The sequence below is a fragment of the Rhamphochromis longiceps genome, linkage group LG17, assembly GCF_057381845.1.
Source record: "Rhamphochromis longiceps isolate RC_006_pf linkage group LG17, R_longiceps_female_GT1.1, whole genome shotgun sequence".
Taxonomy (NCBI): domain Eukaryota; kingdom Metazoa; phylum Chordata; class Actinopteri; order Cichliformes; family Cichlidae; genus Rhamphochromis; species Rhamphochromis longiceps.
Genome location: NC_140573.1, coordinates 13,414,687 through 13,437,611, shown reverse-complemented (window position 1 = coordinate 13,437,611; position 22,925 = coordinate 13,414,687). Strand labels below are relative to the sequence as shown.

The 22,925-nt window shown below is 40.2% G+C and overlaps 1 protein-coding gene, 1 long non-coding RNA gene and 1 pseudogene across 2 annotated transcripts in view; 1 reads left to right on the top strand and 2 right to left on the bottom strand.

Annotated features, from left to right (window-relative positions):
- Positions 1–105: 105 nt before the first annotated feature.
- LOC146649393 (uncharacterized) lies at positions 106–5,437 on the bottom strand. Its single transcript, XM_085387585.1, has 5 exons — positions 5,125–5,437; positions 4,622–4,735; positions 4,053–4,148; positions 2,163–2,249; positions 106–1,985 (listed from the first exon to the last, which is right to left on the bottom strand). The coding sequence occupies exons 1-5, from the start codon at positions 5,338–5,340 to the stop codon at positions 1,332–1,334; spliced, it is 1,167 nt and encodes a 388-aa protein (XP_085243711.1). The 5' UTR covers positions 5,341–5,437; the 3' UTR covers positions 106–1,331.
- Positions 5,438–5,503: 66 nt separating this feature from the next.
- The window catches only part of LOC146649391 (uncharacterized), a 31,274-nt gene continuing 13,852 nt past the window's right edge, over positions 5,504–22,925 (bottom strand). The window contains exons 3-4 of the long non-coding RNA XR_014908131.1: positions 7,683–7,852; positions 5,504–7,488 (exon numbers count right to left, since the gene is read on the bottom strand). This is a non-coding gene — a long non-coding RNA (uncharacterized LOC146649391). The remainder of the gene's footprint in view (positions 7,489–7,682; positions 7,853–22,925) is intronic.
- On the top strand, positions 14,842–16,749 carry LOC146649392 (uncharacterized; annotated as a pseudogene).

Genomic DNA, 22,925 nt, shown 5'->3' with positions numbered 1-22,925 from the left:
TGTGTGAGACTCCACGTCAGTCATCTAGCGTCTGTGAGTGTATGCCTACTGGAATTAAGTGTCTTGATGGCTGCCTCTGTTATTTCCCCTCAGGAGGAGCGTGGAACACCGCAGGGCAGCAAGCACGGGGTGTGGGGACACACGGGAGTGTAGAGCACTGAGCATGGACTTTGGAGAAGAAGACACGACACGGGAGTCATGGAAGTGCACGGGGATTTATTGTCATTTTGCTGCCACTGTAAATAAACGCTTGTTCAGATTAAATAGAACAAAATACAAAGCATTAAAATATGTTAAAAACACAACAGCCTTAATAAACCCAGAGTAGTTTGGAGCCGGTAGTAGGGTTCATACGTCATCACTTAAAGATATCCCACCTGCTGTGAATGTTTTAATGCAGTACAGTTGTTATTATTATCACTTGTCACGTCCTCTTTATGACAGTTAAAATAAATAATTTTCATATAAGAAATAAAATTGTCTCATGTAAACTGTATATGGTGTTAAATAGGCCTATACTATTGGTACTTTAATGTTAATCATAAGGGTGGTACTTCAACAGCCATATATTTTATGAGGTGGTACTCACTGTGAAAAGTTTGAGAACCACTGATCTACAGCAATAGTTCCTCAGGCTTACTGGACAATTTTCTGTTTTTCAGTTTTCCTTTGTACTTTAACCTTTTCAGCAGAATGTTTTCAGTTTTTAAGCCACTTAACACTAACTGATACATGATTCAAGGAGAAAAACATTACCTAAACCAAAGGATGTCAGCATTAATACATTACATGTAACTTAGCAACGAACTAATTTTAAAGTACCAAGCACCTAGCTGCAGAATCCCATATACACACACACCTTCACTGTGTACTGTACCACTGCACACGGTTGGAATGACAATAAAGCCACTTGTCTCAACTAAAGTGTACCTTCCCAGCAAACATGCCATTTGTGACCCATATGGGCCCATTGTCCCAGATTGCTCTCTGATGTTTCCTTTGAAATATAAATGTGTGTCGATGTTAGAAAGCACTTATGTAGTAAAAGCATAGAAAACAGTGCCTCTATGAATGAGTGAATGAGGTCGAATAAGAATGAAGTTCTATAAAGCACTTTGAGTCCTCAGGTAGCATAAGGAAGCGCTATACGGTGTAAGAACCAGTCCATTCACACACACACACACACACACACACACACACACACACACACACACACACACACACACACACACACACACACACATTTATTTATTTATTTATTTATTTATTTATATATTTCAGTAATTAAATGAGTTTTGCACACTGTGTTTATTACATTTTCATACACCACATTATGCAGCCGGCTTGAACATGGGGTCATTAGCAAAGAGAATCCCCACACCTTGATCCCCTCCCTTTTTGGTGGGGCACAGGGCAGAGACTGAGGTTGGGAAGGGCTCGATGGCGGGCTCCATCTGTCCGGGAACCTGAGGGTCAGGCTTAAGTGGGAGAGTGACTCCAACTCCAGGCCCACCGGCGGGGACATCAGGGAAGGAAGGCAAGGTCACAGGCTGGCCCAAGGCAGGCAGGACTATCACTGTTCCCTTTGCATCATCGTGGGGTGTGTTCTCATGTTCGTGCTCGTGGGGATGGTGGTGGTGCTCGTGTTCATGTAGGTGACCGTGCTTGTGGTCGTGGTCCAGAGCCAGCTCGTGGTCATGCTCATGGATGTGCACACCTACAGCGTGCTTGTTGTGTGCCTTGGCATGATGAGTGTGCACATGATCGTGGTTCAGACCGTGGTCGTGGGAGTGGTCCCAGTGCCTGTGGGAACTGCCTGTGGCATGGTCATGTGTTTGGTGGTGATTGTGGTCATCAGTTTGGTTCCTGTTGTGGCCATGATGCGAGTGGCTCTTGGTGTGGTCGTGGCTGTGTGAGTGTGTGTCGTTGTGGCTGTGGTCAGTCTCTCCACCCAGCAGGGGGAGCATCATCTGTCTCTTAGCAGCCTGGAGATTTTATACAGAGTGTACTATAATAAAGAGTTTACAAAACAGAGCCAGCCCAAGGCATAAGGAAACTAAGCGCCTTCTTAGGTCCCCCATCACCATTTATTACTTACACTGTTCCCTATGCGACTGAAGGATATTTGAACAATACAGATATGACATGTTAATGAGTCTTACCTCAGGCACATAGAGCTCACAGTCGACATTAATTTGCTCCTCATCAAAAAGAGGCTGGAAGAGGGATGCCTTACAGAAGCCCTTGTGCTGAGAAGAGAAAAAGAAGAAAAAACTTAAGAAAGCAGAGGATTGAGGATGCCTGTGGTTTTACTACGGTGGAACAATTACACATACTGAATGAAAAAGTAATCCTCTGCTGTCACAAACTACACACGAAACCTGTAATTTCACCAAATTGTCTCATTTTTTTTTTTTTTTTTTTTTTTTTGTGTCCCGTTTGGATCTTTAGCCATCAGAATTGTTGTCTTAAGGCCAAGAAAGATGCCAAGCGGATTTATTTTACCAAGTGGATCATCATGGCCTTGCCATATTGGTCCATTTGATTGACCTTTATTATAATTATGTATTTATTTTATTTTCAGTTGTTCAGGTGACCCGGTGAGAAGGGGGGAAGAAAGAAAAAAAACAACAACAACAAAAAAAACAAAACACCTGGGTCACCTGTATGGAGAAAAAAAACAGAAGAGAGAGCAAACAACAAAGAGCAACATAATAAAAAAAAACGGCACCATCACAATAAACTAGCTAGCAGTAGATATCAGTAGATACTAAATAATAAACGATATTGTGCAGCACGCAAGATAGACAGCGCACAATGTGCTTTGAGGCAGCAGCCAAGAAAGCTGTAGTCCGCGTCTGTGAATACCCGTGTGTACACCTGTGTGCATACCTGTGTGGATCAGCATGCTTGCATTCCAAAGGTTTCTCCATGTAACGATCTGCTAGGGAGTGAGGGGAGCCACAGCCCCGTCCTCCAGGGTGTGAAGCAGGTATGGAGGAGATCAAAACTTCAGACATCCAGAGGCCCCCAGAACACAAGAGACCAAGGAAGACCAACAGAGGGGCAGCCGCGCCACTGTCCCAGTAAGAGCTGAGGAGAGTCCCAGATGAGGGCTCACTCAGCAGCCGCGGAGCAGAAGCCAGGGGGAGTTGCAGTGACGCGCCCGTGAGCTCCGCCGGCAGCCAGCTGTGCCTGAGTGACCGAGCCCCAGGCCGAGAGGCTGGGGGCACCCCACCTCCGAAGTGGCCCGTTCGAGCCCCAGGCTCCAGGCCCCGATAAGCGGCCGCCAAGGAGTGAGCCGGTGTGTACCCGGACGCCCACCCCCAGACACAAAGAACCACCAACGCACCGATGTCTGAGGGAGTCCGCCACTGGCAGGGGAAGTGGTGGTGGGTGGAGATAGGCCTCCAAACCTTGGAGGGCCCGAGATGTCCCCAGAGAGGTGGCGTCTGATACCCAACCTGACATATAGACACAGACATACAGGCACACACAGACACAAACATCCATTCCCACCCTCATGCTCTCATATGCACTTACTCCACACTCAACCAACGTGGAGACAGACATAAAGAGACGCTGTACACATGATCACACTCCCCAAGCGTACTCTACGAACCGGGTCTAGGTACCCTTGCCCCTGGAGGGGGGAACTGCACCCAGACCCAGGTGGTGTTACCCTTTTCCCTGCGGTGGGGGGAGGCAGACCGCCCCGACTCCGCAGCAGCAGGGAGGCCCCACACTCCAGACCGCAGTCGGACGGCCAACTCCTCCTAGCCCCCCTGCTCCAGCAGGCCGCAGAGAATGGGGGTGAGAGAAGACTCCAAACCTCCCTCCACCCGCTCATTGTAATGTTGATGCATGTGTGTTCTAAGGTGCAATTAAAACCCAGGAGGGCATGGAGCTACCTGCCACCAAATTGTCTCATAAGGTGCAGCCTGTTTTTATTTGTCCTCCATAAAGTATGCTGCTGTATATGTAGAACTGGTTGTCATCATAGATATGATCGTTAAAAATCGCAACTCCTTTTTTCATATATATGTAATATTTTTCATACCTGGTCTGATAACACAGCTGTATTTGTAGAGGCGCTCCACTCTATGCACCTTATTGATGAAGATAGCAGCTTTGCACTGTCCATATACCTGCAAACACAAATACAATATATCAACACACCAAATGACTTTATTCCCCTTCCAACTTCTGAACTAATGCTTAGGGAACAAAAACCCAAGATGATCACTATGCTGAAACAGAAAGATTTGAGGATTTTAAGAAAGCCTTGCTGCGTTCTCTGTGTGTGCGCACTTAGAATAGAATAGAATAGAATAGAATACTTTTATTTGTCAATTTCTTCAAATGTACTTGCCATACAAAGGAATTGAAATTACGTTTCACACTGTCCCATGCGTAGACATTGACAACAATAAGGTGCAGATGCACAACAAAAACAGCCCTAACAATAAAGTAATAAATAGTAATATAATAATATAAATAGTGCTAAAAGAAATACTAAAAATATATATATAGCAGCAGGTGTGTGCAATTGCAATGCAAGTCAGGAATGTTTTTGTTTGTGTTTTTTTTTTTGTTTGTGTGTGTGTGCGTGTGCTCTAACCTTGATATTTTCCCTTGGACGAATGTCACAGCTCTTCCAGTCCTTCCAGCTGAGAACACTGCAGTCGGTCTCCACAACATCCAGAGTGAGGTAGAAGACCACACCATTCTCTCCCTGTAATGCATGCACACACACACACGCACACACTTTATCAAGCAATGTTTACAGTCAATAAAAATGTAATTGAATTTAACAGCTTTCACTTGGTCACTTCCAGTGATTCATGGTACCTCCTAAACTTTCACACAAGTCACCTAAATTTGTTTTTCTTGTTTTTATTTTGACCATTTTAAGCCAGGTAGTGTCTGCAAAACACAAACACTATTTATGACGGTTTCCAAGCATCATGCATTCAGTAAACAGCCGGACTTACTGTCATAAAAAATGAATGTGATTAATTTCTGTTTCACCAAATCTGGCACTTTGTTAGAAAGTAATTCCACCCTAAACAGCACTGGTCTATCACACAGTAATAATACTGCAAGCTCAGCAGCATGGCTTACATGGCTCTTTATGTGGGCGTTGGACAGGTGGTGCAGGCTGAAGACGTAGCCCTCCTTCCTGTTCTGGTTGATTTTGGTAAGAGCCAGTTCAGCAGCTGCTTTTGTTGATGCGTCTTCACATGAGCCTGGCTCCATGCCACCATGCTCCACTGGTGCACCATTGATGGTCACACAACCCAACGCCAGCAGCAGTGATAACAGCACGCAGGTCTTCATGGTAAAGGCCTGGGACGACTCTCTTACACACTGTCACACTCGAGCTTCCAAAAGAGCTGTGTAGAGATGGAGAGGTCACATTTTATATCCTGCTACCCACATGTGCACACACACACACACACACACACACACACACACACACACACACACACACACACACACACACACACACACACACACACACACACACACACACTTGCTTAATAAAGTTATCAGTTGTTAAATAAACAGGCTGTACACCCTCTCTTCTTTTGGATCAATAGGCACATGGTCCAGTGTTGCCACACAGTTGAGCCTAATCGACAACATGGCATAAAGTTTTGACCTTCTTCAGTTTGCTTAACCTTCTTCTTGAAGTGGTGAGAATGCTGTTATCCAGCTGTTGCAGTGTACTCACTCTCACCTGGATGGTACAGGTGGCATTGTTAGAATCATGTTTTTTTTAAATTTCTCCGGTGCTTTAATTCCATTCAGCTACTTCTTCTGAGTGAGAAGCTGCTCAGGATGGCTGTCACCACCTTCTGAATGTTAGCAAGACTAAAGAGATGGGAGTTGACTTTCTGAGGAAAAAAACTGCGATATCATTGGTCAGAATGTGGAGGCGTTTGACTCAGTGAGGGACAGGAGGTCACTGAACAAACGGCTCTCCATCAAGGACAACCCATCACACCTGCTCCACTCCACACTGTTGAGGCAGCAGAGCCCCGTTTCTCTGAGATCGATTCAACCTCGCTGCCATAAAGAATGCTTTAGGAAATGATTCCTACCAATGAAGCTGTTTTTCTTAGATTTAAATGGTACATATTATTTATTAATGCATTTGCACTTCTGTCTTGCACTAACTTTGAACTAACTTTAGTTTTACACTTATATAACACAGCATTTTTCTTTTTCTGAATATTTAAAGGGCTTTTTACTACAAGCCTCACTCACCCAATCCAACATACATTCATAGGGTACTATTATTCAAGCTCTGTGTCTAATATTCATGAACAGACCCACAATCCAGTGTGCATCTTGAGCAACTCAAGATTCGGTTCCTTGTCCACACGTCATCAGGCAGCTTGGAGGCACCAAGGATATAGTGCCTCCAAAAGAATAGTCTTTCGCCCCTATACCCAGGTCAGACGACCGATTTGCACGTAGCTGCCATCACCAGTGTGTGAATGTGTGTGTGAATGGGTGAATGACTGGATATGTAAAGCACTTTGGGGTCCTTAGGGACTAGTAAAAGCGCTATATAAATACAGGCCATTTACCATTTACCATATAACCAGCAACTTTTTGCACAACCTGCTCTATATCCTGAGCCACAGCCAATCTCTCTGAAGAAGACTGCCTAAAGAAGAGCCGAGCCTGGATTTACCACTTGGGAGTGGAAGCTTCTTGTGGCCAGAACACAATGTATGCATTACACGCATAGCACACAAAATGTAAGACCATACACATGACAAGTTTCCCCACGCACATTTTCCTTTGTGTACAAGTTTACATCTGTAAATAAAGTCTTGTTAAAACTGAGTTTCTGTTGTCCGTGTCTGTATCTGTGCTTGGGTCCATGTTGCATACTGGCCTCTGGGCCCGCCTATGTCATGGCTGTAGGCCGACTCGGGAGAAAAGGACTCAAATGCAGGACGCAGGCGGAGAACTGGTTAATGTTTAAGTAACAAAGTTTATTTTCAAAGTAAGTGAATGTGCAACGAGACTATTAAACTGAACTGTGAGCAATGAGTATTAACATGTGCCATGAACAATGCTAAAGTTTTGAGCACTTATGGAACCTGAGCTATGCAAGCAACAAGAAAAACAAGAACTGCAGTTCTGTGATTTTGGGGCCAAAGGGGAAGTCAGACTGGATGGCAGGGTCCAGGGGGGTCAGAGTCACTGAAATAAAAGTAAACAAGCTCAGGTATGGTTCCAGGTGATTGCTGTCAGATGATGGTTCTGAATGTTCCTTTAAGCTGTTTACTTGCCACAGGTGGATCAGTAGCGTGGAGGGGAGAGTGGTAAGGAATCCAAAACTCCTGAAGTTGAGACAGGCAGGTGTGTGGAGTGAGCAATAGCCTTGGCTATAAAGACCGCTGAGAGGTCCAGCGTCCAAATGCAGGTTCTATGGAGAAGGTTGGTGTCTGGCAATCTGGTGAGTAGCTATGAACGAGAATCAAAAGGTAATTTACTATGACGTTCACAAAACACTATGTTGGCCTGCACTAACTCTGTTTGCTGAGAATCTCGCAAAGAGAAGTCGAGAGCGCTGGCCTTATAAGTTGACAGCTTAATTACCCACAGGTCAGAGCAATGAGCAGGAACACTGTGGCTCTGTATTATTGAAGGGTCTTTACCTTACAATATAGTGCTTTGAGGTGACCGTACTGTAGTTGTGATTCTGTGCTATACAGTATAAAATGGCGGGGGCATTGCAGAGTTGGAGTCTTCCTCTTCGTCCAACAGTGGAAGTTCCAAGTTGGTTAACTCGTCTCCTTCAGTGTTTGTAAAGAGATCCACCTTTCTCCTGGAGACATATAGACATTTAAAAAACAATTCTCTCTGTATTTGCTTTCTTTTTCTCCTCTTATATTTTAAGGCTCTGTAAACAAGGCTGTTGGTCAATCTGTGAATTACCTGTCTGTCATTTGGTGGACAGGAACTATTTTTTTGGAGTGACACAAACATCTTTTTGTACTGTAAAGAGTTTGTACACAACATTCCAGAGGCATTTCCTGCATTATTATGTAAATAGTTGTATATACCTTTGTTGTTTCCTAAATTTATGCATAGGTTTTTGAAATTGACAAGTTGATAGAATGATTTGTTAAACATGCTTGTGGTTTTCACAGAAAAAAAAATTTCCTAGTCTTATTTTATATTTGTGTGATTTTAGGTCAAAACGAAAAAAATAAATGCAAAATCAGACGCGAGATTGTTCTGGAAAGAATGATACCAAATGACAAGGCTGACCCTTTTAAAGCTGAAATATAATGGAAAAATTATGAGTAGCCAAAAATGGATAATTATCCCCCTGTACCTACAGGGTTAATATTAACACATATGCTAGTCTGAAAATGTTCTTTGTGGGGCCTTTTGGCAAACTGATGCTGGACTTCCAGTAAGGATGAGCAAACAGCTGGCATCTGCTGCTCTGCAAGCCAAAGGCTGGTTCAGAAAAAATGAGAAGTCATAGTGCATTGGGAAACAGGGTATGTTTATTTTTTAAAACTTAAATAGTCAGAAATCCTCATAGTTATTGTAACTGACAAATTCAGCTAATGATACTAACAACAGTGGAGCCAAAGCATTTTGTAAATACTCCAGCACTGAATACCAAAAGGAAATAGGTTGCAAACACATAAAACTTGTGTGACAATTCTCAAATATACCAATTTATTTGGCCAAGCCAACAAACATGCTAATGTTTCATCCTTTTAGCCTTCATCAGACTATGAAACACATTGGAGGTAATATATATTTCTGTCAGACGACCATATTGAAAGAGTCACAAAGTAAAGATTTTTTCTAATCTCTTAATAACAACAGTTTATATTAACAGTGCTTATACGCTTATATTCGTCAAACAAAGACAGCACTCAACATATTTCAGAACATGAAATCAGTTATTTTAAGAATATTATGAAGGTAAACACGGTTCTCCTGCCACTCTGCATTTCTTTGATCTTTAACATGTAATTGTCCCGCCAGAGAAGGCAATCTATATAAGCACTTTCTCAGAGAGAGAGAGAGATGTATTGGAGCTCAATGCTCAACACAGTGACACTTACAGTACTCATCTAAATGATTTGTCTTTAAAATACATTACGTGTAGGTTTGCAGTTGCTAGGCTCAACATACTGCGACCCACCATGAGAGATGAAGTTATAAAATCCTGGTCCGATGGTCGGAGAATATAAAAGATGAAAAAGGACCATAACAGATAAGCATTGCAAGCAGACTGAGTAACAGTTTATCCTTTTTTTTCTAGAAAATTTTCCTTTGCAGGGCCTGTTTGCACTGTGATACTAAACTTCCCGTAAGAATAATCAAACTGCTGTGTGGCCAGACTTTTCTGGTTCAGACAAACTGACGGGTCATAGCATACTGTTGAACTGGGTAAATGGACTCAAAGAAATACAATTGTTTATTTTTAATAATTAATACTCATAGAAATTCTCAAAGTTAATTAACCCTGCAACATATTTAGGGTGTATACTGCCCTATCATAGCTGGGATAGGCTTCAGTCCACTTGGGATAAGGATAAGCAGAAGAGAGTGGATGGATGGATGGATGGATGGATGGATGGATAGTGTAACTCAGTGATTCCTGAGATTAGGGACAAAACAGGTTTTAATTTTCTAAAATATATTTTTTGATTTTTCAAAAACATATTTACATATAATTGTTACACAAAGGTTTGGCCGTCTCACCATGTTTTGGTACAATCTCCCAGGTGAAACATTTTTTAATAATTTATGCTTTTGCTGGAGAAGTGCAAGGTTTTTGTCAACACCGTCAGACACAAAGAAATGCAAAAATATATATTTTAAATTAAGTTGTTTCAGCTATTTTGACTATTAGCAGCTTCTCTATTCTATTTTTTATGCACATATGTTTTCAAAGTAATTATACTACATTTAAAAGTAAGATTGTTTTGGCTGTTTATTATTAGAGTTACAGTCATACATATTTTCAGAAGCTTGTATTTAATCTCTATAAGAAACAATCATATTAAGCAGGATGCAAATTACACATTTATTGAGAAAATTACGTATTTTTATTGGAAGATCATGAGGGAGGAAACTATATGGTTCTCCAAAAGAGAAAAATAAACAAAAACTCCAGTTGACAAGGTGCTAATGGTGGTGACACACTAGTAGAAAACAAGATTTTATTTCTTTCAAAATGACCATTAAACCTTAGCAACCTTTGTAATGTCACAAGACACATCATAACAATTCTGTTTTTGCACATGTCAAGTTCTACATCTTAACAGTTCACCAGCAAGTAGCTGCCTACTACTCCTTGATTCCTAAAGTACTCTGTGGTTGTGGACCCTGCTGTACTTTCTCTCCTTTTGTCTCTCTGTGCTTGTTTCCAAAACCTTCTCTTCTACCTTTTTTCTTGTCCTTTCAGATCACTGATGTTCTTTATTTTTCCCTCTTTCACTCTATTTCTCCATCTTTCCCTTTCCTTTATGAGAAACTCAAGCTGGCTGTTAATTTTTTCTCTCCTTCTTTTTTGATCATCCCTGTTCCTTCTCTTTCATTCCTCTACTGACAGGTTCCCCTTTGCCATTCTAGTCTGAAATGTACCATTTTATAATCACTATAATTTTTCTGAACCTTATGCTTTTTTACAAATTAAGGATGAATATTCACAACACAATTATGCATTAAGCAATAGAAATGCTATCCGGTCTTTAAGTCTGATGTCATTAGTCATTTCCAGGTCCAAACTCTGCTGCAGATCCCAAAGTCAAAGGATCTCTGCGGCATCACTGAGAGTTACAAACTGTCTAAATTCTTTCATCTTTAATAAAATGATCAGTGTGTGGCTCTACCAGGTGTAACATCCAGGCATCCATGAAAACAGAATATATGAAATTTAACAGAGTTAGAAGTTAGATTGCTTGTTTCCCCCTAAACATGATATACCAGCTGAATGAATGCTAACTTTTTTCCACTTGATAAAAGTTAATGTGAGGGTTCGGTTAGGCTGACAGTGATCACTGACTGTTTTTAGGGGCTTGCTCAGATGTAATAGAACAAGATAAAAAGCATTAAAACATTTTAACAGCACAACAGGCTTAATAAACACAGAGTAGTTTGGGCCCGGAAGCAGGATTCATACATCATCACTTAAAGAACAGCTCTCGGGGCAGAGATAGCTCAGTAGATGCCACATGATCGGAAGGTTGGGCATTCAACCAACAGCGGCTATCCTGGATTGGTAGCTGCCCACTGCATCACTGAGTGAATGGGTTAAATGCAGAGTACTAAGCATTTTCCTACAGAATTAATAATGTATACATAAACAATGAGATTCAAGATAAGTCAAATTTGATAATATTTGACACATCTGTGAAGCAGAAATATCAGTAAAACACACAGGAAGTAATATATCTGAAATATTAGTAAAAAATAACTTCATATAAATGGTGAATAGCACACTTTTGTGACATTTGTCAACACCATTAGAAAAAGGGTCAACACCGTCAGACAAAAAATCCTGATGGTGTTGACGTCATGTTTTTCTGACAGAAACCATCTTGTTTTTCATCATTTGTTTATGGCCTCTACAATCTACCTAAATTAAGCTCTTTTTACAAAACAAAATAAATAAATCTTGGTTTACATCGACTTTGGTGTTGACGCGCTATGGTTGTGACACAGAGTTTTATCAGAAAGGTGTGTCATAAATGAAATAAAAATAAAATAAATTATCACAGCAGTGACCTCATGGCATGTGTACCAAACAGGAAGTGGTAAAGGGGTCCTCAGAGTGTAAGCTACCCACAATAATTCCCGATTCTTTTCTACTAGAAAAAAGTAGGGAAAATTTTTTTCAATTGCATATTTTTGATATTATATAATGTTATTGACTTAAATACTTAGTGACGAGAGCCATGATGTTTAATTTTACATTACTTTTACTTTTTTTCCCTGTATTTTAATATTATCACACCTGCTTCTGGACAATGGATTTTTAAGGTACTGGTAATCTATTGTACCATTTAAAATAAATATATATGTATAAAAAATGCAAATTCATGCTTTTGTTGCATAAACATTGCCTTGGTTTGTCTGTTAGTCAGTGTGGTTAACACTTGTATTCATATTTTTAACCCCAAAATTGGGTTTTATCTGGCGGACATGTTTTGTCCCTTATCTCAAGAATCACTGAGTAACCAAACGGGGGCCACCGTGAGGTTTTCCAGCTCTTGGTGCCTCATCAGCTACATACCAATGTGCTCCACCTGGTTCGTGGTTCGGTGGCTGCGGGTCACTTCGGAGTCACCATAACTTTGCAAAGACTTCGGTCCTGGTTCTACTGGCCAGGGTATCACCAAGATGTAGAGCTCCATCAGTATGATGCTTGCACTGCCCAGAAGGGGCCATCAGAATGGCCCCCACTTGCAACAGTATCAGGTGGGGGCTCCCATGGAAGGTGTTGGGGTAGTCATCCTTGGCCGTTTCCCTACCACTAACCTAGGGAACCGCTATGTCCTTTTCCTGCCATGGACTACTTCACCAAGAGACCTGAAGCATATACTGTTGCCGCCCAGAGTGCTGTTACCACAGCTGAGTGTCTGGTCAATGAGAAACATAATACTCAAAGAAGGGGGGAAGGTCTTGCACCCGGCAGGTGTGGGTTTATAGCCCATAGAGGAAAAAAGGCCTTGCCAGCATTGCCTTCCCCAAAACCTCCAAGATTTGGCTGAATGTAATCTGTTGTAATCTGTATGTTATCTCCCATCATGCCTCTGGCAAACTGTGCTTCATGTTAAGTTTAAGGAAATTGTCTTTGCTGTATCTGTTATTGTTATGAAACTTACTTAGTTTTGTTCCTGCATATTGTGCTGTGTTGTTTTAACATACAGCTGTTGTTATAGTGGAAAAGAGATGTTACACCATAAGTGAAGATATATGCAGGGTTACTGACCCTCTTGGAAGCACAGTGTTGGGTGTCTTCTCAATGGTGAATAAACAAGCTCCCCCTTGTGTGTCACTGGGATAAGAGGCATTATCTAGAGAGCCAGCACCTAATTGTGAAATCTCTGCTATGTGAGTGCTGAGCTTGGTCCAATATTTTGCATGACAAACAGGAAACATCTCTTAAGGACATGACTTTCAGATACTAATCCTCAGTCTTTGGTAATTTTTTAGGCCTGACACTTATTTATGTTTTTTGCTCCTCAACTTCCTCAGATTTATAAAGCTAATGATTCTTTGCGAATAATCTTGATTATTGGCAGAAGTACAACTATATGTCTGCTAAATGCAACTAACTTTACATTTGTTATAGATTCAACTAAACAAACTGTATGTTTTTGCAATAGGCTGCTAGAAACAAAGTGCCTAAAGACACTATTTAAAGTACACTGAAAAAATGGGAATTGGCAGGCTTTTGAATTTGCACAAATGAATTTAGTTAATGCTACACAAGCCTTTCATGTTTCTCTTATTTACATGATTAAATAAAGTACCATTTACTTGATTATAAACAATACTGAGACTACTCATTTTTCTTGCATTGATTTAAAGTGACTAAATTAGAATACTAAAACCATTGTAATCATGTTTGACAACAACCGGAAATGATGCAATATATTCAAAGACAACAACTAAATATGATTGGATAATAAGACCTAGAGTCTTATCCAATAAGACAACAACATAATTTAAGGAGAGCGCAATTGACCGCCAGATTCTGGAAGACTGTTTAGCCACATGCAACCTTTGGCACTGAGTCAGGCATACTGAGAAGGTAAGTAATTTAAATACATTTGTTTTAGTTGGGTACGTTTTCACAGATGTGTTGTAGTGCATGCTATATAAAAATTAATCTGTAATGCATCTACATGTTGTTTTTACAGTGCTAGCTAAAGTTGGTATTAGCTTTGTGGCTAAAACTGAAAAATAGTAACAAATTGCAGCTGTTGTCGGTCAGATATGGAATTTATGCATGTGACAGAGAGCACTGACGTTTTTGATGGCTTAGCAAGTTAAAACATCACTGAGAGAGCGCAGTAGTGTTTGTGTTACTCGTGCTAGTTATGGCTACAGTGGCTAATTAGTCCGGCTGTAACCGTCAGAGTTTAAGAAGCTGGGAGCCCCACAGTGCTATACCTTAATTCTTGCTGCTGACACGCAGCAGTTATAATAAGGATCCTGCCACCTTAGACGTGGGTTTAAGAACCTGTGCCCATAAATGCCAAATCATTTTTCCATTTAGTCATTGTTTTAGGTGAAGTGTCACTTACTTGACTATTCTATTGGTCACGGCCAAATAATACAGCAGATATCTACAAGGAGATAAGTTTGTTCAACAGACTATGTCTTATTAAGTGATGTATTGTGAATTTTCCAACATCGGCCCAAAACAAATTAGGACCCTTTCCCCCCCTCTTTTTTTCTAGTTTGTGTAGAACATATGTGAGCTGCTTCTCAAAACATTATGTATAAATGAGGGAAAGATTGGTACTTTAAAGAAACCATTGATGCTCTTCTGGACTGGAATACCTTTTTTCAATTAAAATTAATGTTTTTTGTGATGGTAGAATTTTTACCTTTATGATTACAGAAGTCAAAACATCAGATGATGCTAGCTTACTATCTAAACTCCCCATCTCTTGGCAAGTCTGAATTAGAGAGCTCAGCTGTATCGGCCTTTCTAGTGGATTTAAAGAGTTAAAGAGGAGATAGCTTAAGTCATTAGGTACATATTCCCTGACATTCTAGAGGTCAACCTTGCACAGTGTGTGACATTAAAGGGCATAACTTATAGAAATGGAATGGTACTGGCCCAAAGGGCAGCAGGTGGATTGCCAGAATACTGAAAAACCATATCTGCATTGTACCACAGCATATTCTACATTGTCAGAGAGCTTGGTGGCTGGTACAGAGAGCACGACAGAGCTTTTGAGCTCAACCCAGTATCATCAAGAATATTCACTCTCATTTCACTCTGTGAACTCCTTGAAACTTATCCATTGGTTGTCTATGAGATTGGATCAGTCCACATTGTGACTTTAAAAAGGCATATAGAAATAAAAGGTGTTCATATAAGTGTAATAGGTTCAGTCGCATGTATTTCATTAGATAAATTCTTCTTTTTTATGTCTGATCTTTATAACTTTGACTATTGGGTATGGATAGCTTTATGAAAACTAAACTGAAAGGATTCTTTCTGAATATGTCATTCTTTTTTGCCTACAGTCCTATGGTCCTAAAGACTGTTTTGGCTCACTCTCTAATGGAGCGCCTGAATCAACTGAGGATCTCATCGTTGAAGTCAAGAGACAGTGTTGTCTTCAGGGCAGTTTCAGACTTCAGTTTATGGATTCCTTGTTTGGGAATGAGTTTCTTAACCTCACCTCAGTTTCAGAAGTAGCAGACAAAGGGACTCTTAAAGCTATTGACATGCCAAAGCCCACCACATGGACATAAAAAAAGAGTAACAGAGTTGGTGAAACTCAAGATGGAAAAGACTTTTTCATACAGAAGACATGGAGTTGTCCATGATGCACCAATGGTGGAGGCTTTCATGGCAAGATGGCCTGATCTATTTGATTTCCATGAGGTAAGGTTTGCCTCATACACGGTGTTCTTGTGGTATTAGCCTAAAATGGTTAAGGCACAGTTGTTATTTGACAGCCCATTTCTTCAGTATGAGTGATTGCAGCCTTCTTCCAGGTAGTAAACCTTTGAAGCTCATTCCTCTGTGCTCATGTTTTCAGATCAACACTGAGTTTAAGAGAATTGCCACCATCCCCCCTCAAACAAAGTTCCTGGCTCAGCTGGATCTCCACTTGGACAACCTGGTGAAGTTGGTCAACAGAAGAGGAGAGCTTGGACTAATACTGAAAAGAATTGTGGCATAAATGGATAATGTAAGTGATAAAGCCTGAATTTCAAATGTTTTCCCATGATAAATTCTCTCATATTGTATTTTTACATCTGCTTGTTTTTTTAACCTTCACTTTGTCAACTTATTATTAATTGCCAGTAAACCTATTATTAATTTGTGTGCCTTTACTTTAAAAACATTCATGTAAAGTACACTATTAAAACTTAAATGAAGGACAAGGGCTGAATGAAGATGCTAATTACATACATTTCATTTCAGTGCAAAGATGTTGATGCTGCGTCTGTCAAGGGAGTGTGTATCTACATGGGTGAAGACGCTGGCATGCTTATCCGGGAGTATGTGGTATGTACTTGTCTTTTTTTTTCTTCTTTTTTTTCAGACTTTCCACAGTTTGTCATATTACTTACTTGGCATGAAATGACTAACGTGGCTTCTTTTTTACAGGGCATCGAAGAACGTGCCATCAGTGAGACTGTTGAAGACACCACTGTTTGAATTTATCTTCTTAAAGAGCAAGCTTCAGCAGATGAACAAGAGTTGTCCTTGCAGGCATCAGGGTGGCGAAGACTTTGGATAATGTAGCATTTGCTGTGATAATGCTATTTGGACTCATGTATGCATTAAACCTTGCTTACCCTGCGGACCTGCGCTACAACTTTGACGTTTTCCAGAAAGTTTTCATGGAACTGGATGGAGCTAAACTCTCTAAAGTTCTTGCTTTCAAAAACCATCTGTTTCATTGAGAAGTCAAAGACTGCACTTCTGCAATTCTTTGCAGTTTTTCATTTTGTGTTCAGTAACGTTATACTGCTTATGTTTTTATTGCTTTCCCCTCATGTGACTGCAATGCAGGATGATTCTTCCTTTTGGTATCATGTTCTAAGAAATTTTTACTGACGATTTTTAGCAATATGTTCTAAGTCAACCTTAATGTCCTGCTTACATGTTTAAAATGAAGATTAAAATTCATGTAGGTGTTTGGTATTAGTTATGTAACAATGTCATTTAAGGCTCAACTTAGTTGAAATCTTGTACAGATAAATACTTGTACAGAAGCTGAAACTGTTGTCAAATAATACACAAGTTATATTTTGTAAATCTGTTTACTCATAAAAGCGTGTTGCTTTTTTTCAGGTAGTCTTAATTTAGTTTACATTTTCAATTGTGTAATTAATTCAAATGTTATATGTAAGAGATGACAGGATCATCTATAAGCACTTTCTTTTATTTGCTGCTGAGGTCAGTTTTTTGTGATATATTTGCAAATATATTCTCAAACTAACTTTTTCTTTTAGTTATTTCTGCAGGCTCTATTTAAAAATGTGTTAACAAGTTTATATGGATGTGATTTTGGATTTGTTCATGGCAGAATTGCTGCTTTCACTGCTGTTACAGTTTAATAAAGGTGAATTGTTCAGTAGCACTCACAGTCTTTGCCTTTTTTTTGTCAATAATGATCAGTTAATATTTCAATTGAAAAAATTAAGTAGGATTTAAAGCCATAAGTTGTGTTGCAGGAACATAATTGCAATGTGTTTACATTACATAATATCATTGCGTACGACTGGCAAATAAAAATAAGTTGGTGTTAAACATTAAAATATATTGACATTATGCAATACATTGATGTTAAGATAACCGATTAATATTAGTACATCAAACATGATTTTTTTAAGTAATCTAATGTAAATAAAATACTTTGATTTGACAAGCATTAATTACTTGAGGGAAAGTGGAAAATTAAGTCAGTCATACTTGTTCATATTATGTGGGACCGATGTACACAATAAAATCAAGTAAATTGAAATAACTTTTTTTTTCAGTGTAGGCTCTTAGCTGAGTTTTGTGTTTTGCGTAGACACCAGTTCTTTCTTTGAGCTATGTGCCTTTTCTCTAGCTGTGGGTTCTCAATAATGACAGTAATGACAGAGCTGACGAGACAGGGGAAACGTAAACTGAACACACTCACATCAGACAGAGACCTTCAGAATAAAACAGGAAACTTACAGACACAGAGAACCAGACAAGACACTGAACTTAACAGACCAAGGGCGTAGATTTGGCATGGACGGAAGGGACATGTCCCCACCAATATCCAGCGATTATTGAATTTTACCCACCAATAATTTGATCTCTTCAAGTAAAAGAAAAACACATAAAAAGAAAGAAAAAAAAAGATCTGTCAAAGTGGGAGAAAGAGTTAAATTACATTCTCCACTGTAGTCCTACATCATGTAACAAATATGGCCAATGTGATTGGCTGTGCCTTTAAGGGAGCTCTGTTTAGTTTTAGCAACAGCAAACCTGGGGTCCGTTCTTCGTACCTCGCTTACTACATCCAAGATCAAATGACACATCCAAGATCAAATCATCGCGCTAACTTTGAGCTCGCTATTCCGGTTCTCCGAACACACCTGTTGTTGACGATTAGTATAGCTGGATGAAGTAATGTGAGATCACTGGGTGTTGTAACAGGGGCTACGCATCGATAGTAGAAACATTGATCGGCAACCCTTTGATTGGTCGGCGAAAATGTCGAAGGAGCGCGCTCAGTATTTTTCGGCAGCAGAGCAAGAACTCTTGATTGAGGGATTTCAGGAGTTTCAGAGTTTAATTAAAACGCAAGGGAACACTGCAAAGGCTGCAAAAGCAAGGAGAGAGGGCTGGCAGAAAGTTGCTGACAAATTAAACTCGTAAGTAATTTAATAATAATAATAATAAGAATAATGGATTGGATTTATATAGTGCTTTTCAAGGCACCCAAAGCGCTTTACAATGCCACTATTCATTCACTCTCACATTGACACACTGGTGGAAGCAGCTACGGTTGTAGCCACAGCTGCCCTGGGGCAGGCTGACAGAAGCGAGGCTGCCATATCGCGCCATCGGCCCCTCTGGCCAACACCAGTAGGCGGTAGGGTAAATTTATTATATTATATTACATTATATCACATTATATTATATTACATTATATCCTCTTTCACATCAGAGCCACAACAGGACCCACTAGAACATGGGAACAAGTAAAAGTGAAATATAAGAATATTCTACAGAATGGTAATATTTATCACTTATATTGCTTTTAGTCTCTTGAAAAGAGACCCTGAAGTAATCTGTTTGTTTATAACAGCAACCAAGAAAAGGGCAGAGCAAAAAAAAGACAGGTGGTGGTCCTGCACCCCCTCGTCAACAAGCTGGTTAAGTAAATAATACCCTCACGGGAAAATCGATATCTCTCTATGAGCACACTGTCGCGCTGAGATAAAGGATCCTGTCTGTCCCGCAATATACGCTGAATTCTGAAAACTCTCCTTATCAATCTTGCACCTTCCGCAATGGGTGGCTCGCGGATACGGACAGGACATGGCTGCGACAGACTTCCCAAATCCACCTTCGCTTTTATAGCCGTGGTCTCTCATCTTGATTACATTAAGTAATTTACTATTACTACTCTAAAATATGAATTACATCTGAAATAATCAAATACATGAAATAGAATGATTAATAGTACATTTCCCTTTTTTTAGGAAATGACCTGTATGTATCTGTGTGACATCAATAAAAGGATCAAGTACTGCATTATCTTTAGTTACATTGATAATATTTATTGATGGTAAAACAGTGGCAAAATATCGCTGTTGCTTTCGTATAAATGAAGCGGACATACCTGAGTGGCCGCGATCTAATCTTGTTTACATAAAGTAAGCCTGCTCCCGAGCAGGTCTACGCTTACGGATCTGTTGCTATGACAGCAAGTCCCGTATGAGCTTCGGGGAACCGAACGATCCAAGATCACACGAAATCGTCAACAATCAAATCCAGCTAACTTACTTAGCGAGGTACGAAGAATGGACCCCAAGTACTGCATTATCTTTAGTTACATTGATAATATTTATTTATGGTAAAACAGTGGTGGAATATCGCTGTTGCTTTCGTATAAATGAAGCGGACATACCTGCGTGGCCGCGATCTAATCCTGTTTACATAAAGTAAGCCTGCTCCCGAGCAGGTTTACGCTTACGGATCTGTTGCTATGACAGCAAGTCCCGGATGAGCTTCGGAGAACCGAACGATCCAAGCTCACGCAAAATCGTCAACAATCAAATCCAGCTAACTTACTTAGCGAGGTATGAAGAACAGACCCCTGAACTGCGAGGACCTGCAAGGGAGGATGGCAGCACAAAGGAAGAACCTGGATATAAGAAAGTATTTTTCAAAGAAACCTGTAAGTCACTTAAAGCCAAGTTCACTCATAAAATGTGTCCGTCATAATAACGTTACAGGCTATGCTAGGCTTTGGCCCACATCAGTCTAAAACTGTATGTAACCATGAATAACGTGTTTTGGAAACTAACTGCACAACAGGGAGCACTATTAGTTATCTCAGTCTCAGAGCAGCATTTCTAATTTTGATCGAAACTGTCAGAGAAAACGGCAGCCTCGAGCAAGCCAGGATATTAGTTTACAGAGGCTGTTAAAATTATATGTCTAACGTGGTCAACAATGACTGAAATGAGATTAAACAATTCTGCTGTATGTCCACCAGGAGAGACTGGACAGTATAGATGTAAAACAAACATGCCAACAGTTTATCTCAGTTAACGAGAGGAGAAGGCATGTGTTTGGCTCCTTCACATAGTGGACATTGAGTTGTTGTGTGGGACACCAGGGGCCCGTTCTTCGTACCTCGCTAAGTAAGTTAGCTGGATTAGATTGTTGACGATTTCGCGTGATCTTGGATCGTTCGGTTCCCCGAAGCTCATCCGGGACTTGCTGCCATAGCAATAGAGCCGTAAGCGTAAACCTGCTCGGGAGCAGGTTTACTTTATGTAAACAGGATTAGATCGCGGCCACGCAGGTATGTCCGCTTCATTTATACGAAAGCAACAGCGATATTCCACCACTGTTTCACCATAAATAAATAACATCAATGTAACTGAAGATAATGCAGCACTTGATCCTGTTATTGATTTCACACAGATACATACAGGTCATTTCCTAAAAAAGGGAAATGTAGCCTACTATTAACATTCTATTACATGTATGTGATTATTACAGATGTAATTCATATTTTAGAGTAGTAATTGTTGTGATATTTTGATACCATGGTAGCATTTACAGGATATTGTTTTATAGTGATATTATACAGGAAAACTGTTACTCAATAAGGCCCATTTACTAGTTGTTTTTCTCTTTCTCTGTGACCCAAGAATTAATGTGTAAGAATCACAGGATGGTACCTCAAGGTCGAAAACACCACAGAGATCACTTCTTTACTCCCATCCTCCCTTCTTTATCTCCTAGAAAAGAGCTTGTTAAAGGCCAGGTGGTTTGTTTCAGAATTCACTAATGAAAGAACTCTGTATTCTATGTCTAGGAGTGTATGTTGCTGGAATGATCATAAATTGTAGCTGAACTGATAAACTACACAAAGGATACTTCTTTGCTCAGAAGGCAGGAAGACGTTTCCTTATTTGGTCTGTACCGGTTTGAACTGAGAATCTGCTGACACACGAACCTTTTTTTTCCTCTATATAAACTGTTGTACTGAATAAACCTTTGAGTTGATTGTGGGAGAGCAACCTGAAACAGTCTATGTATCACTTTGTTCTCCTAACTGCTCCCGGCGCTGTAACTAACCCGCTGAACGGCATACTTGAGCGTTACTTTGAATAATTAGGAATCTTATAAGGAAAGGACAAAACTCTGCTTATCGGTGATCACGCCTCGGAGGAAACCCGATCCACGGATGAACCCGGGACGGAGATTTCTTTCAATTTGGTGTCAGAAGTGGGATCGGCTGACGAAGGTAAATACACGTCTTTAATATTTATATAAGACCGTATTATACCTCTCTCAGTGATCGATCTATAAAAGAAACGGGATATGCTGACGAAGTTTCACTTAGTGATCCAGAGAGATACACTGACAACTTCCTTAGTCCCCGAATAAAGTAAATTAAAAGCAGAAAGACACAGGAAGTTGCCTGTTGTATTGCGAGAAGCTGCTCGTTAAGTGAGAAGTTGCTCACCCAAACAAAAATTGCTAGCAATAAATTTAAAGTAACCTCAGCTGTGCCACAGCAAAATACTAACATAAATCCTTCAAAGCGTGTAAACCCCTCTGGAAATCACTGAACATGGGTCAGAATAATTCAAAAAACTCAGACAGGTCTGAGAAAAAAAATCGAAATTAACTGTAAAACAAAAAAAAAATAAAATAAATAAAGTCTCAAATAACGGCTCAGTACAACTCCCACTTCCGGTGACGTGTAACCTACGTCCGCGAATCGGTGAAGACTTCCATGATTACGTATCCAGAACATGCGGAAGTACTTACGTGACTGACTTTGTTTACAACTTAAGAACTGTAAGTTCAATGCATTCTAATTTATTTCCGGAGCCCTATCCCGAACGATTATCGCCAGAAAACAGGTCAGTAAAACTGAAGGCCAGTGCAGATACTACCACGAAAGCTAAAAGTGTTAAGATAATGCTGAATTTTGATGTTGAAGGCTCAGAGGAAAGTGAAAAAACGAATGTATGCAGGATCATCCGCTCCAGCACAGCAAGGAAGTTTCAGAGGACGGAAAGATAAGAGTAGAGACGTATGTTTTTATTGTGGAAAAATAGGACACTGGAGGAGGGAATGCAAATCAGCAGCACATAGGTCTCAACCACAAAACACAGGACCAGTTCCTGCCACTAGGCGTCAGCAGAGCTCTTCCAGTCAAGGTAACTGGCAACCACAAGGAGCATGCAATAATGGCTCCACATCTAAGCAGCCTTACAATCCACAAGGTAGACAAGCTAGAGGTGCAAATTTAGCTCAGTTTTCCAGCAGCCGCAGACACCCAGAGCAAAAATGAATTTGTGTATTTCATTTAACACAAAGTGTGAAATGTTTGCTGACACTGATAACAGCTTATGTTTTCTCTGCCTTATGCACCATGGAGAAGGAACAGCCTCTGTGTCAGCTGGACGCCTCAGCAGAGAATGAACTC

Bases quoted from the DNA above. Each gene is read 5' to 3' on its own strand.
- LOC146649393 (XM_085387585.1), bottom strand. From the start codon at position 5,340: ATGAAGACCTGCGTGCTGTTATCACTGCTGCTGGCGTTGGGTTGTGTG. The intron at 4,149-4,621 runs GTTAGAGCACAC...TTGTGTTTGCAG, and splicing joins GTCCAAGGGAAAATATCAAG to GTATATGGACAGTGCAAAGC. The intron at 2,250-4,052 runs AATATTACATAT...TTCTCTTCTCAG, and splicing joins TTATCAGACCAGGTATGAAA to CACAAGGGCTTCTGTAAGGC.